The sequence below is a fragment of the Alligator mississippiensis genome, chromosome 3 (genome assembly GCF_030867095.1).
Source record: "Alligator mississippiensis isolate rAllMis1 chromosome 3, rAllMis1, whole genome shotgun sequence".
Classification (NCBI taxonomy): Eukaryota; Metazoa; Chordata; order Crocodylia; family Alligatoridae; genus Alligator; species Alligator mississippiensis.
Window position 1 is genome coordinate 78,896,586 of NC_081826.1, and position 12,109 is coordinate 78,908,694.

At 42.2% G+C, this 12,109-nt stretch overlaps 1 protein-coding gene across 19 annotated transcripts in view; it reads right to left on the minus strand.

Moving 5' to 3' along the window:
* Positions 1–5,955: 5,955 nt before the first annotated feature.
* Positions 5,956–12,109, minus strand: part of DTNA (dystrobrevin alpha) — a 395,888-nt gene continuing 389,734 nt past the window's right edge. For 16 of the 19 annotated variants that reach the window (XM_059724115.1, XM_059724128.1, XM_059724116.1 and 13 more), the window contains one exon: positions 5,956–9,234. In XM_059724115.1, coding sequence (XP_059580098.1) covers positions 9,076–9,234 — 159 coding nt within the window. In that variant the 3' untranslated portion in view covers positions 5,956–9,075. The remainder of the gene's footprint in view (positions 9,235–12,109) is intronic. The other 3 variants (XM_059724120.1, XM_059724133.1, XM_059724134.1) reach the window with 1 other exon arrangement.

Genomic DNA, 12,109 nt, shown 5'->3' on the forward strand with positions numbered 1-12,109 from the left:
GCGGTAACATAATTTAGCGTTGCCGAAGCACACACAAACAAAAACTCACAACTTTGGGTTGTGACAACACTAACACACAAATGTAAATCAACATCTGATGAAGTGACGCAGGCTCACAAAACCTTATACAGCTCTGATTTAGTTAGTCTATAAGGTGCATTTCTACCCAGCCTTCTCCCTGACTTCTGCAGGGACAAGGTAAAGACCATCAGTTGAATTCACTATGCAGTGAAGGGTGGGTAAACTAACCAGCAGGGCTGAAGTGCTAGACTTTAGAAAGACTAACTTCAGTGTGCTCAGGAGATTAGTTAGTGGGGCGTTAAAGCTCAAGAGCATAGGCGAAATAGGGGTCCAGGCTGTGGAAAAAGGGTTACTTACCAAGGAGGAGTATACATCCCTGGCTCGTTTTTGCAGGGAATAAGTCAGGAAGGCCAAAGCAGGATTAGAATTTAGGCTGGTGACAAAAATTAAGGACAACAAAAAGTCCTTCTTCAGGTATATAGGGAGCAAAAGGAAGGTGCAGACTAGCATAGGACCCCTACAAGACAAACTAGGGCAATTGGTGACAGAGAAGGGGGACAAAGCTGAGCTCTTCAATGAGTTCTTTGCATTTGTATTCCTAGACGCAGACCAAGAAAAATCTCCCAATTGGATCATAGACAGAAACAGGAGGGACACCAGCTCACCAACTGTTAGCGCAGACTTAGTGAAGGGGCACTTGGAGGGGTTGAATATGTTCAAATCAGCGGACCTGGATGAACTTCATCCAAGGGTGCTGAAGGAATTAGCCAGTGTCATAGCAGAGCCACTGGCACGGCTCTTCAAGCACTCATGGTGCTCCGGTCAGGTCCCAGAGAACTGGAAAAGGGCCAATGTGGTCCCTATTTTCAAGAAGGGGAGGAAGGAGGAACAGGGAAACTATAGGCCAGTTAATCTCATCTCTATCCTTGGGAAAACTCTGGAAAAAAATCACTAAGGATCACATTTGTGGGCACCTAGCAGGGGAAATAAAGCTGAAAGGAAATCAGCACAGATTCATTGCAGGTAGATCCTGCCTGACTAATTTTGTTTCTTTTTATGACCAGGTCACAAAATGCTTAGACGCATGAGTTGAGGTAGATGTCATCTAGAAGCCTTCAACTGTCAGTATGTCATTCTGTTCTTGTAAATAAACTGGTAGGCTGTGATGTAGAGGATTACATGGTCAGGTGGGTGGCAAATTGCCTTAGGGGTTGCACCCAAAGAGTGGTGGTGGACGGATCGGTGTCGACCTGGAAAGATGCAGGCAGTGGAGTCCTGCAAGGCTCAGTCCTTGGATCGGTGCTATTCAATTTCTTCATCAGTTATTTGGATAAGGGCGTGGAGAGCACCCTGTCCAAGTTCACAGATAATACCAAATTATGGGGCAAAGTTAACACATCAGAGGGTAGGGAATGGATCCAGGTGGATCTAGACAGGTTGTAAAAATGGGCAGAATGAAATAGGATGCCATTCAACAAAGACAAGTGCAAAGTGCTGCACCTGGGCAAAAAGAACCACCAACATACTTACAGGCTGGGGGAGGACCTTCTCAGTAGCACAGCAGCAGAAAGGGATCTTGGAGTCATAGTTGACTCCAAGATGAGCATGAGTCATCAATGTGACAAAGTGATCAACAAGGCTAACCAGACTTTATCATGCATTAGCAGATGCATGACGATCAGGTCCACAGAGGTGATGCTTCCCCTCTATGCGGCACTGGTCAGGCCGCAGTTGGAGTACTGCATCCAGTTTTGGGCACCACACTTCAAGAGGGATGCAGAGAACCTTGAGAGGGTCCAGAGGAGGGCCACTCATATGGTCAGAGGCCTGCAGGCAAGGCCCTACAAGGAGAGACTGAGGGACCTAGATCTCTTCAGCCTTCGCAAGAGAAGGCTCAGAGGTGATCTTGTGGCTGCCTATAAATTCATCAGAGGAGGGCAGCAGGGAATAGGAGATGCTCTATTTACTAGGGCACCCCCTGGAGTAAGTAGGAACAATAGCCGCATATTGATGGAGAGCAGATTTAGATTGGACATTAGAAAGAACTTCTTCACAGTACAGGTTGCCAGAATCTGGAATGGGCTTCCAAGGGAGGTGGTGCTCTCCCCTACCCTGGGGGGTCTTCAAAAGTAGACTGGACAAGCACCTAGCTGAGGTCGTCTAACCCCAGTGCTCTTTCCTACACAGGGCAGGTGCTCATACTCAATGACCTATTGAGGACCCTAACATTTATGAATCTATAATATGGCCATCTACCATTCTTCCTAGTTTAATGGCATCCACCCAAATTCACAGCTGATGGAGGTCAGTGTCAGAGATTCCATCATTTTTGTTTCTGTGTAGAGTAGCTCAGTTTAACGAAGGAAAGTTGGGGATTGCAGAGAACAAAAAAATAAAGGGTTCATGGCATTAAGGCAGTGTTTCCTAAGATATTTAGATGTCTGACTCCCACTGACATGAGTGGAGATAGGCACTTCACTACCAAGGCTAATATAAAAAGTGTTATATTAAAAGGACAAAAAGAGATGCACACACTTCACAACCAGGTGATTTGGGCATGTACTTGGGTCACAGGAAGCTTCTACTGACCCTCCAAATTCAGCACAGTAAGGATTTAAACCATAGTCCAGTCCAGGTGAATGCTATGCTGATAAATTGGCTTTCCCTGATTGATCACTTGTAGTGAAAAATTAGCCAATATAATGGAGCAGCCCCTGCACGAGGTGCAAAATGACATTGGTAACAAACGTTTTTTTAAAAGACAAACTGACTGACTTGCTAAGTGACATACCAACCGTAGAAAATTCAGGGGGAAACAATTCACAAGGGAAGCAGAGAGGACACTAGAGCTACAAACAGAGGTCACATTTGTCCCAGGATAAACTCTAAAAAAAAGTTCACGGGATAAGAAGTAATAACAGTTTGTCTTGGGACATCACAAAGTGTAACTGAACTGCTGGCCTGGGATTGCATTATTGAATCAATGGCAGAAAAGCATCAATACATTTAGCAGCTCGCTAAATCCCAGTTGGAAGGGTGATATGTGTACATGCCAATCCTGGGACTTTTCTCTTCTAGGACAAAGACAGGCACAACTTGTCCTGAGACAAATACAGCATCTGCTCCTACCCTAAGTGAGCTCAGACTTCACCCTGCCTTTGGCAATCAAATGGAAAGAAAAGGAAGTTAGGGCCTTGTAGCCCTACATGTGGAAATGGTGGCTCCCATAGTAGTTGTTATCTGAAAGCTTCCAAATTTGTGGGGCAGAAAATGTGTTCCCCTCCAGACTGCAGATCAGTGCCTGAAGGACAAAAACCTTTGTTTTCTGACACAGACTTAATACAAATGGAAAAGTGATTGCCATGGGCCAATGACTGTGGTCTACTCAAACGGGTCTGAGGATAGAAGGTTTATGCTAATCCCCACATGGTCAAATGTGTGGCAATAATTCAGAATGGTGAAGGGAAAACTGTAGATGTGGATTATCTGGTCATTTGGCTAAAACAAGCCTAAAAGATAAACTCTTTAGTGCTGCTGGATCAATAAGATTTTTTTTTAACCTTCTGAAGTATTATAAACTGCATATTTACAAGGAGTTCAGCTGTTCCTATCACAGTGGCAAGCTTGCAATTCTAGAATATTTCGACACAGAGTGAACACCTGCATCAGACCTCTGAATCATTAGTACTTTCCAGAGGTTTTCAGTCTACCACTCAAGATTGCCATGGTAAGGGAAATTACCAAACCCTAGAAAATAAAGGGGACTTGAATTTGTGTTTGTAGCTGGGATTGATCTATTGTCTTTTGAGGAAGACCAAGAAGGTTCCATGACCCGGGTTCAGTTCCTGGGTCAATCACAGAATTATTTGAAGTGTCACTTATCTCTAAATCCCTCAATTTTTCTTCTGTAAAATGAGGATAATACTGTATAGAACAGCATGAACCTCTACTTGTAGCAGAAAGCCCCCTTTTCCTCTTGCCTGCATTTGCTCTCCCCTCTTTGGATATGTTTCTCTTCTTCTACCTTTTTTTCCTTCCTCTTTCTTTCACTATAAGATAAGGAATTGTGTTTTAAAGTTTGTATGTGTGTATTTTGTACTTCCCCTTGTATTTTGGTATTTTTATCTATTTGTGTGCTATGGCATTACTCTTGTAGCTTATATTTTATACTCTTCACCTTTTAACTAAATGTGTTTAGTTTCAGAAGTTATACATTGTAACAATGTTAACAAAGGTAGGAATCAAACTGCAGCTTCCCTGTATCAGGTGGGCCCCTGAAAGAGGAGTGAATCAGTGATTGAATGTGTAACACAGTAGCAGGCTTCAGTAACAAGTGTCAATTAACACCTACAAAAACCGCAGATCAACCAACAGAAGAAATCCATAGGAGACAATGTAGCAACCGGGAATTCTCTAAATGTCACTGTTCAAGGGTTAGAAGCCCCTGGTCTGAGTTAATCAACGGTAGGGACCAACTTTTGGGGCTGAATATCTCCAGATCGCCCACTCCCAGAGCCCTATTCATGACAGCGGTAAATTAATGAAAAGTCATCAAAGGACTCCCAAACCTGCACGTACATGTGGATGACCCCTGGGGCTGACAGATGCCATCCAGTAGTCACCAAGGGGGAAGTCCCACGAAGGTCAAAGACCCCTGGATTGGGCAAACCTGAAAACTGGGGAGTCACCAAAGTCTGCCAGGGACAGATAAAAAGCAGTGAAAAGTGACCCTCAGGGGCGCACTTTTGATCTCCAACTTGACCAGCACTCGACCTGCCCAGCCAGAAGGACCAGCCGGCGACCCCCTTCTGGAGGATAACACCATGCTGAAAGAAGCCTCGACTGGCCATCGACGGCAGACTCCAGCCCCTGTGGGATAGGTATACCCAACTCTTGTAACTCGCTACTGTGTATGTGCATGTGTGTGTGGGGACTAGCCGCAAGGTTTATGATTTGACTTCATTACACTGTTTCAATCCACCTAATAAACTAGAATTTTAAGGATCCCGAGTTGGACATTTGTAGCCAACATACCCAGGAACCTCTGGGTTTAAGTCCCAGCAGGAACATTGGTACATGCCAATTGAAATCCCCAACTTTGACTGTAGCTAACACTCATTGCCTGAGGAATGCAAACTCCCCCCTGCCCTGATACACTTCATAACCCCCCCCACACATACATGTGTTAAAACATGGGGCCAGAACTGCACACACTACTCTAGATGAGGCCTAACCAGTGCTGAGTAAAGCAGGATTATAACCTCCTGTGTCTGACACCTAATGCTTCTATTGATGCATCCCAAAACTGCATTCACCTTTTGAGTGGCTGCATCACATTGCAGACTCATGTTAGGACTCCCAGATCCTTCTCTGTAGTGCTGCCAGCCAGCCAGGTGTCACCCATTTTGCATTTTTATTTATGATTATTCTTCCCGAGGTGTAGCACCTTGTAGTGAATTTCGTCTTGCTAGCTTCAGCCCAGCCTTCCGAATCCTTCTGAATTGCAGTCTCATCCTTGAATATGTTTGTAATACTTCCCAGTTTGGTGTTGCTTGCGAAGTTGCTTAAGAAGCTCTTCCCTTGAGCATCCAAATCATCAGTAAACACATTGAACAGCACTGGGCCCAGGATAGACCTCCACTCAAAACCTCCTACTATTTGGACATGCATCCATTTATAATTACCCTTTGCTTGTGGCTATTGAGCCAGTTGTCTATTCACCTTATAGTAGGTTTGTCCAGCTCACATTTCTCCAATTTGATCAATGATGGAGAGGCAGGAGAAAATTTGGGTGGAGGCGGAGTAGGGGACGAAACTGTGAAGACCACTGAACAAATAACCTTTTTTCTCCCTGTTGAAGAAAGCTTCATTTCAACTTCAGGAAATAGATGTTCTAAAAGCCACAACAAAGCCACAAACATGCTCTTTGGCAGATTACTTTTAAAAATCTTTTTAATGAAGAAATAATTCCATTCCAAAATATAGACACACAATTAAATAGTTTAATCACTTCAAAATATAACATGTCCCCAGTAGGTTCCAACACACACACAAAACAATACTTAACAGCAATACAAAAAACCCATACAATAGTAGTTCTGTTACAATACCAATGAATAGTGTGAAATCTTTAGTGTCTCTGTCTCAAGTGGTGTCAAGTACAGTAGTTAAAAATGTCTTACAGTTAGTAGCCTCAAGATGTAACTCTTCATACATTTTTGGTTCAAAGGTAAAAATTACTTTTCCCTTCAGGACACAGTGGAGTGCTTGCTGTTTACGGCTCCTTCTGCTGAATTGAACCAATGTAATTGCAGCAACCTGAGGTTGCAATATTTACAAGGTCTATCTACAGTAATCGCCAAGACCAATAAGGATGGAAGAAGATGACTAAAAGTAAAGGCAGACACACCTGTGTTAAATAATGAGGCAACAATTTGGCTCATGCATATAAGAAAATACATATTATTATCACAACAAAGGCCACACCTTTTTATGCAGTTTAGTTAATGTTACTACTTACAGATAACCCATTGTCCACCTTCATTTTGAACATTCAAGAACCCTATTCATCTTCACACTCCTGTTTCCTGCTTCTCAATTTCCCTTCAGTAACAGTAAACCACTTGGGGAGTTTTGACTGCTGTGCTTGGCCATTTTGTAGTTACAAAATGGCAGTGCAGGGGACCATTTCTGTAACTTTGCTTAATGACAACAAAACACAATCAAAATAATCTTTAACAAGATGACAAAGAACAGCTGGGTTAAAATGTAGCCAGCTTGATGCTTCAAAAATGTTTAAAATAGAGATCTAGAGAGCCAAATAAGAAGTGCTTCATTTCAGAGTTCTGAAGTACAAGAAGTCACCTAGAACTGTGTTTGGGATTGCTTTGCTGACGCCAGCCCGAGAGAGAGGGGCTTGGCTTGTCAACACTTGTCATTACTATGGGTCCTGAAGCCCTTCCAATGGATTCATACTATTGCACCTATTTCAGACATGATGATGGTGTGTACACAAACATTAGACTTATGTAATGTAGTTATTACTCCAGGTACAATTAAACATGACATGGGTTGAATCAGTCAGCCATGACACATAGATGTGTTCTTGCTCAGTTTGTCTTTTTTCAGGAAATGCTTGACAGGAATCCTGAGCTGACAGCAATGTTTATAATTTCACTGCAATAATTTTAAATGTTGAGTGCTAGGCACTAGTGGAGTCTCACCCATTCCTGAGAGGAGTTTGTAGGAGAGGTATGCCATCAAAGGGTATGATGCCTACCTTTTCTGGTTGGCACATACCACAGAAGCAAAAACCAGTGATTGGGGAAAAAAAAGCAACCTAGAAAAAGACATCTGGTGGCAATAGTGTCTTTTGATTTGGGTGTCTGAGACCACACTCAGATATACAAGAAGTTGTGGACAAGACATCTGCATAAGCAATAATACGAAACTGAAAAATCGCAGTAGCTCTTTCATACAGATCCATCTTACCCAAAAGCAGTCCCATTGAAACAGCCATGAGACTAAAGACTGCCTACAGACTAACACCGATTTAATGTATTGAGACAAGCTATGTAGCAATCTCATTTTTAAGTGGTAGGAAACATCCCTAGATGCTACCACAGAACAGAAGTTAGACATGCATTGGGTTGTTTTAAATCAATACCTTATTACTCACTGTTAGTAGATTGTGCCAGATAAGGAATTTCTGTATGAAATTGTACTGTTTTCAGGGCCGCTAGACAGTGTAACTTTATTCAGAAGTAATATCTTATGTGTGAGATATTACTAGATACTTTGCTTCAATCCCTGCTCAAAACTATATGTTGGATAATAGCAATGGTAGGGCAAGCAGTTTATAGCTAGTACTTCCTTTTTATAATCCTGAATGATCAAAAAGCCTCATTTTCTCCTCGAATTCTCCAGGGCTAAGATAAAATGTTAAGAGTTACTTACAGGGACAAAACTCCAACTTTGTAACTCTGTGCTTGTTCTCTCAGAAACATCCACTGCTTTTCTTGTGCTTTTCCCTGACAGCTATGTCTCCATTCAGCTCTGAAAGAGAGTCTCACTACACGTTTCCAAGAGTGCATGCAGAACATCTGGTGGCTGGCTAAGGCAATACACATTTGGAAATAAAAGAAAACAGTTGCAAGCGCACTTTTAAGCCTGTACATTTAAAGCTGAAGGCCTCAAAATAACATGATGGGTTTGGAGAAAAAATGGGAAGAGCCAATCGGTTGAACACATGCTTACTAAAGCTAAAACATCAATGAAACAATACCATGGAAGATTATACATAACTTCAGTCAGTTCAGGGATCTTATGGCACCTGTGGTTTATAAACAGCTTTAGTAACGAGTATTTCAAAACATAGTTCACAGTTTTAAGAAGATCTGTGCTGATTTAAAAACTAGATTCTATATAATTTGAATGTTGCCATTTGTATATGATATTTATTTGGAAAAAATATTTACACTAACTTCTATGGCTGATTTTTAGATTATTTTGAAAGAAAACATTCCTAAGTTATACGTTAGCCCTAAATTAGAGAGGTTTTTTTTTTCTTTTACTGAGTTTTGTACAAGTCCTTTTACGTAAAGACTTGCAAACAAATTGCAGATAGACCCTGGTACTTTGCTTTTGGGCTACTAGATATATACACTCAGGAGTATAATCATTTATTGTTAAATGCATAATTGTAGCTTTTTATTTCTTCTGTGGAAAAAATGTGCAGTGTATAGTAAACTGTTCTACTAAAATCTCAAAGTATTCAGAAATCAAATTCCTATCTATAAACAGTATTAATATTGTCATTGTAAACGGAACAGGTTCAACATCATGTGCAAAGGGTTTACATGTTTAGTTAGTGCTGCTGTTGTTTTGTAACAGCAGTACACATTTCAGCCTGTGTTCTTCACCGGTAATGAGCCATGTTACAGAAGATGTAGCTAATAAGAGTTAGCTTTAAACAAAAGTCTTTTTCTCAAAACACACACCTACAGACTACAACTCTTAGAACAAAAGTACTGTGCTACAGTCCTCAGAACTTAGTTAGTCATTTGATTTTTTTGTCAAGAGACGCTGCACCTGTTGGTTCCATTCTTCCGTGAAGTTTGCAGCCAGGTTTTCATCATCATCATCTGTTCGAAGGCAGCTCTCCTCATCATCAGTTCGTACATAGCTTTCGTTGTCTGTCTGACTGCAGCTTGCCTGTGAAGCAACATATAGGACCATTTTTCAAAAGGAATGTTGTCTGCTTCCATTTCCTTCCTCACATAGCCTCCCAGAGATCGCTTCCCCCAATGTAAAGGAGGTGCAGACACAAATACATGCAGCCCCTCAGCTTGTTGCAACCTTTCTTGTGTAGAATTGAAGTGGACTGGAGAATCTCACATTGAATCTCCATGCTGGTGCATTTCTCTGTGTATGTAAAGCTGATCTGCAATGAAATGTAACCATCTCAAAAACAATGCTGGCCTTCATAACTCAAGCAGGATGCTTCTCTCTGACTCAGCTTCCTTGGTGATGCTTTTTCCTATTCTGCAGGATCAGTAACTTCTCACATTATGAGAATGGGAGGCTTCCTAGTTTTATTCAGTGATGGGAAAAATGGTAAGATATTTGGAAGTTTTCAGTGCTGCAGAGGAATACCTGAGGGCCTAGATTAAGGTAGCATTGTAGATGCTTTTGCATGACATATTGAACCTGGAGTTTTCCCCCTCCTATTTGCACCTCAACACCAAAAGTTCATGGGACCAATTTATCCGTTAGTGATAAGAAACCTCAAAACCTTTTGAAGTTTACTTTGAATAAACATCTAAAAAAGGATCTAACACTTCTCTGAATCATTTAAACCCACAGACGTTGCTGGAAATCTCATTTAAAAAAATCAGGGCAGGATTTGGCACTTGGCTTCAGATCTGGATAGTGACACAAAATTAAATAGAGGGGAATTGAAGAGGGAAGGCAATTACTTTATTTTTTTTAGCTTCTAAATGTTCAGTTTGCATTTGAGGTTGGTGTTTATTTGCTAATTTTAAGACTATATAAATATAGGCATCTTATAGCTCTTAACAGCATCATTATAAACCACAAGAGGCATATATATGAATGTTTTATGAGGCAACCAAGAACATTAAGATGCATTTATGATTTACTATGTAGCCTTGAACAAGTATTTGTGGGATGTGGAGGGGTCGGTCTAGATTTCCTGGATGTTTGTTTCTGTTGCACACCTAGCATTAGGATGAAGAGGTAGTTTTATACAAGAAATGTCAAATACCAATGAATCTTAGAATTCTATACAGAAGTATTGTGATAATGCCATAATCAATCACAAGCTGAGGCTCAAACAGTTTGTAATATTGTAAGAGCTTATTCACTGAAGCCTGGTGTGTATAATTTAATGCACAGGCTCTTTCCTGTTATTGCATGCATGCCTGTGTTTTTAATAACCCAAGTTTTCAATGTTAAAGTTGAAAAATAAAGCAATAAGGCTATCAAGTTGAAGTTGTTCCTCCCTGTTAATATGGTCTCATGGTACAGCTTAACAATTCTTACACTAAACACTAATAACAGGGAGCAATATGTTAAAAGAGTTATTTTGGAAAGGAAAAGCAAATGTAGATTGTAGAATGTAGTGGAAACTTTTGAGTCTATTTTACATTGTGAAGCTTAATATTCTATTTCATGCTATTTTTGTATTTCATGTGTATTTTTTTAAAGAAAAACATAAACCTTAAAGCATTTGGCCTTGGGATACTACAAGCTTTACCAATAGAACTTGATTGGCCATTTTCAATGTATCAATGCTGCAATAGCCAGAGTAGAGGAGAAAGAGAATTCTCTCCTGTTTACACATTAAAAATCAAAATCTCGAAGTGCACGCGCGCACGCGCACACACACGCACACACACACACACACAAAAACTTTCATAGCATCCTGGAAGAGGGATAACATAGGGAGAGGTGTGTAAGTGGAAATAAAAATAAATAGAGGTATGAAATGGATGTATTCCTTAAGAATCCCAGCTATATAAGGGGGAGAGGGACAGACAGAGTGACAGAGAGAGAGCTATACTTTTCTGTGCTAAAAATAGAACTGGAAATTTCCTGAGCAAAACATTTAAATTATTTACTTAGGCCTAAAAATCAATATGATTTTGCCATGGCATGAGAGGAAATAGGACCACGCTGATATACCACATTTTCTTGCCTACAACATACAGACAGTGATGACAGTGGTGGGTCTGGCACTCTGCTGTCCTTCCTCGTGCCCAAGAAGAACAGTGGTGGCATCTGCCATGAGATCCTGTCTAGTAAGGCACTGTACACATGGAAAAAGTACATCATGCTCATGCCCTCACCACCTGCCCTGGAGGCGGTGCCCAGTGGCAGCAATAACAGGGCAAGCCTGCCTGGCCAGGCACTAGGCTGGTGCAAAGTGTCCCGAATTGATTTGGCTCCTGCCAAATCATCTGAATCTCCGAATCACACAGGCCCCATCCCCTGCCTGCTCTCCCAGCCGCACCTCCCAGCTCTCTGAAAGAAAAAAGCCACACTTGCTGGCTGCTGCCAGGTGGGGAGGTGATCCCTGCTGCCCCCACTGCCCCATTCTGCATGCGGGGCTCTGCCACAAGCCCCCCAAGCCCCTGCCTGCACTCCCAGCCCTCCCTCCCCCACAGCTGCCCCGCTCTTCCAGCTCCCGGTCCTTAAAAAAAAAAAAGTCCTGACTCACCAGCTGCTGCCAGGTGGGAGGGCAATCCCCACTGCTCCCCACTTCCCAAGGCTGCTGCAGTGTGGGGCAGTGGGGAATGCCCCCCCACCCCCACCTGGCAGCAGCCAGTCAATGGGGGCTTTATTTTAAACAACTGGGAGCTGGGGTGGGTGGGGCAGCCATGGGGAGGCTGGAGGAGCAGGCGGGGGTTAGGGGCCTGGCAGGGGTCCCCCCATGGTCCCCCACCCCCTACTTACCAGCATGGAGTCTGGGTCTGCTGCTGCCAGCGGGAACTGCCTGAATTGCCAAAGCTCTCCAAATCTTTTCCAAATTGATTTGGAGAGCTTTGAATCAATTCAGACCTTTTAA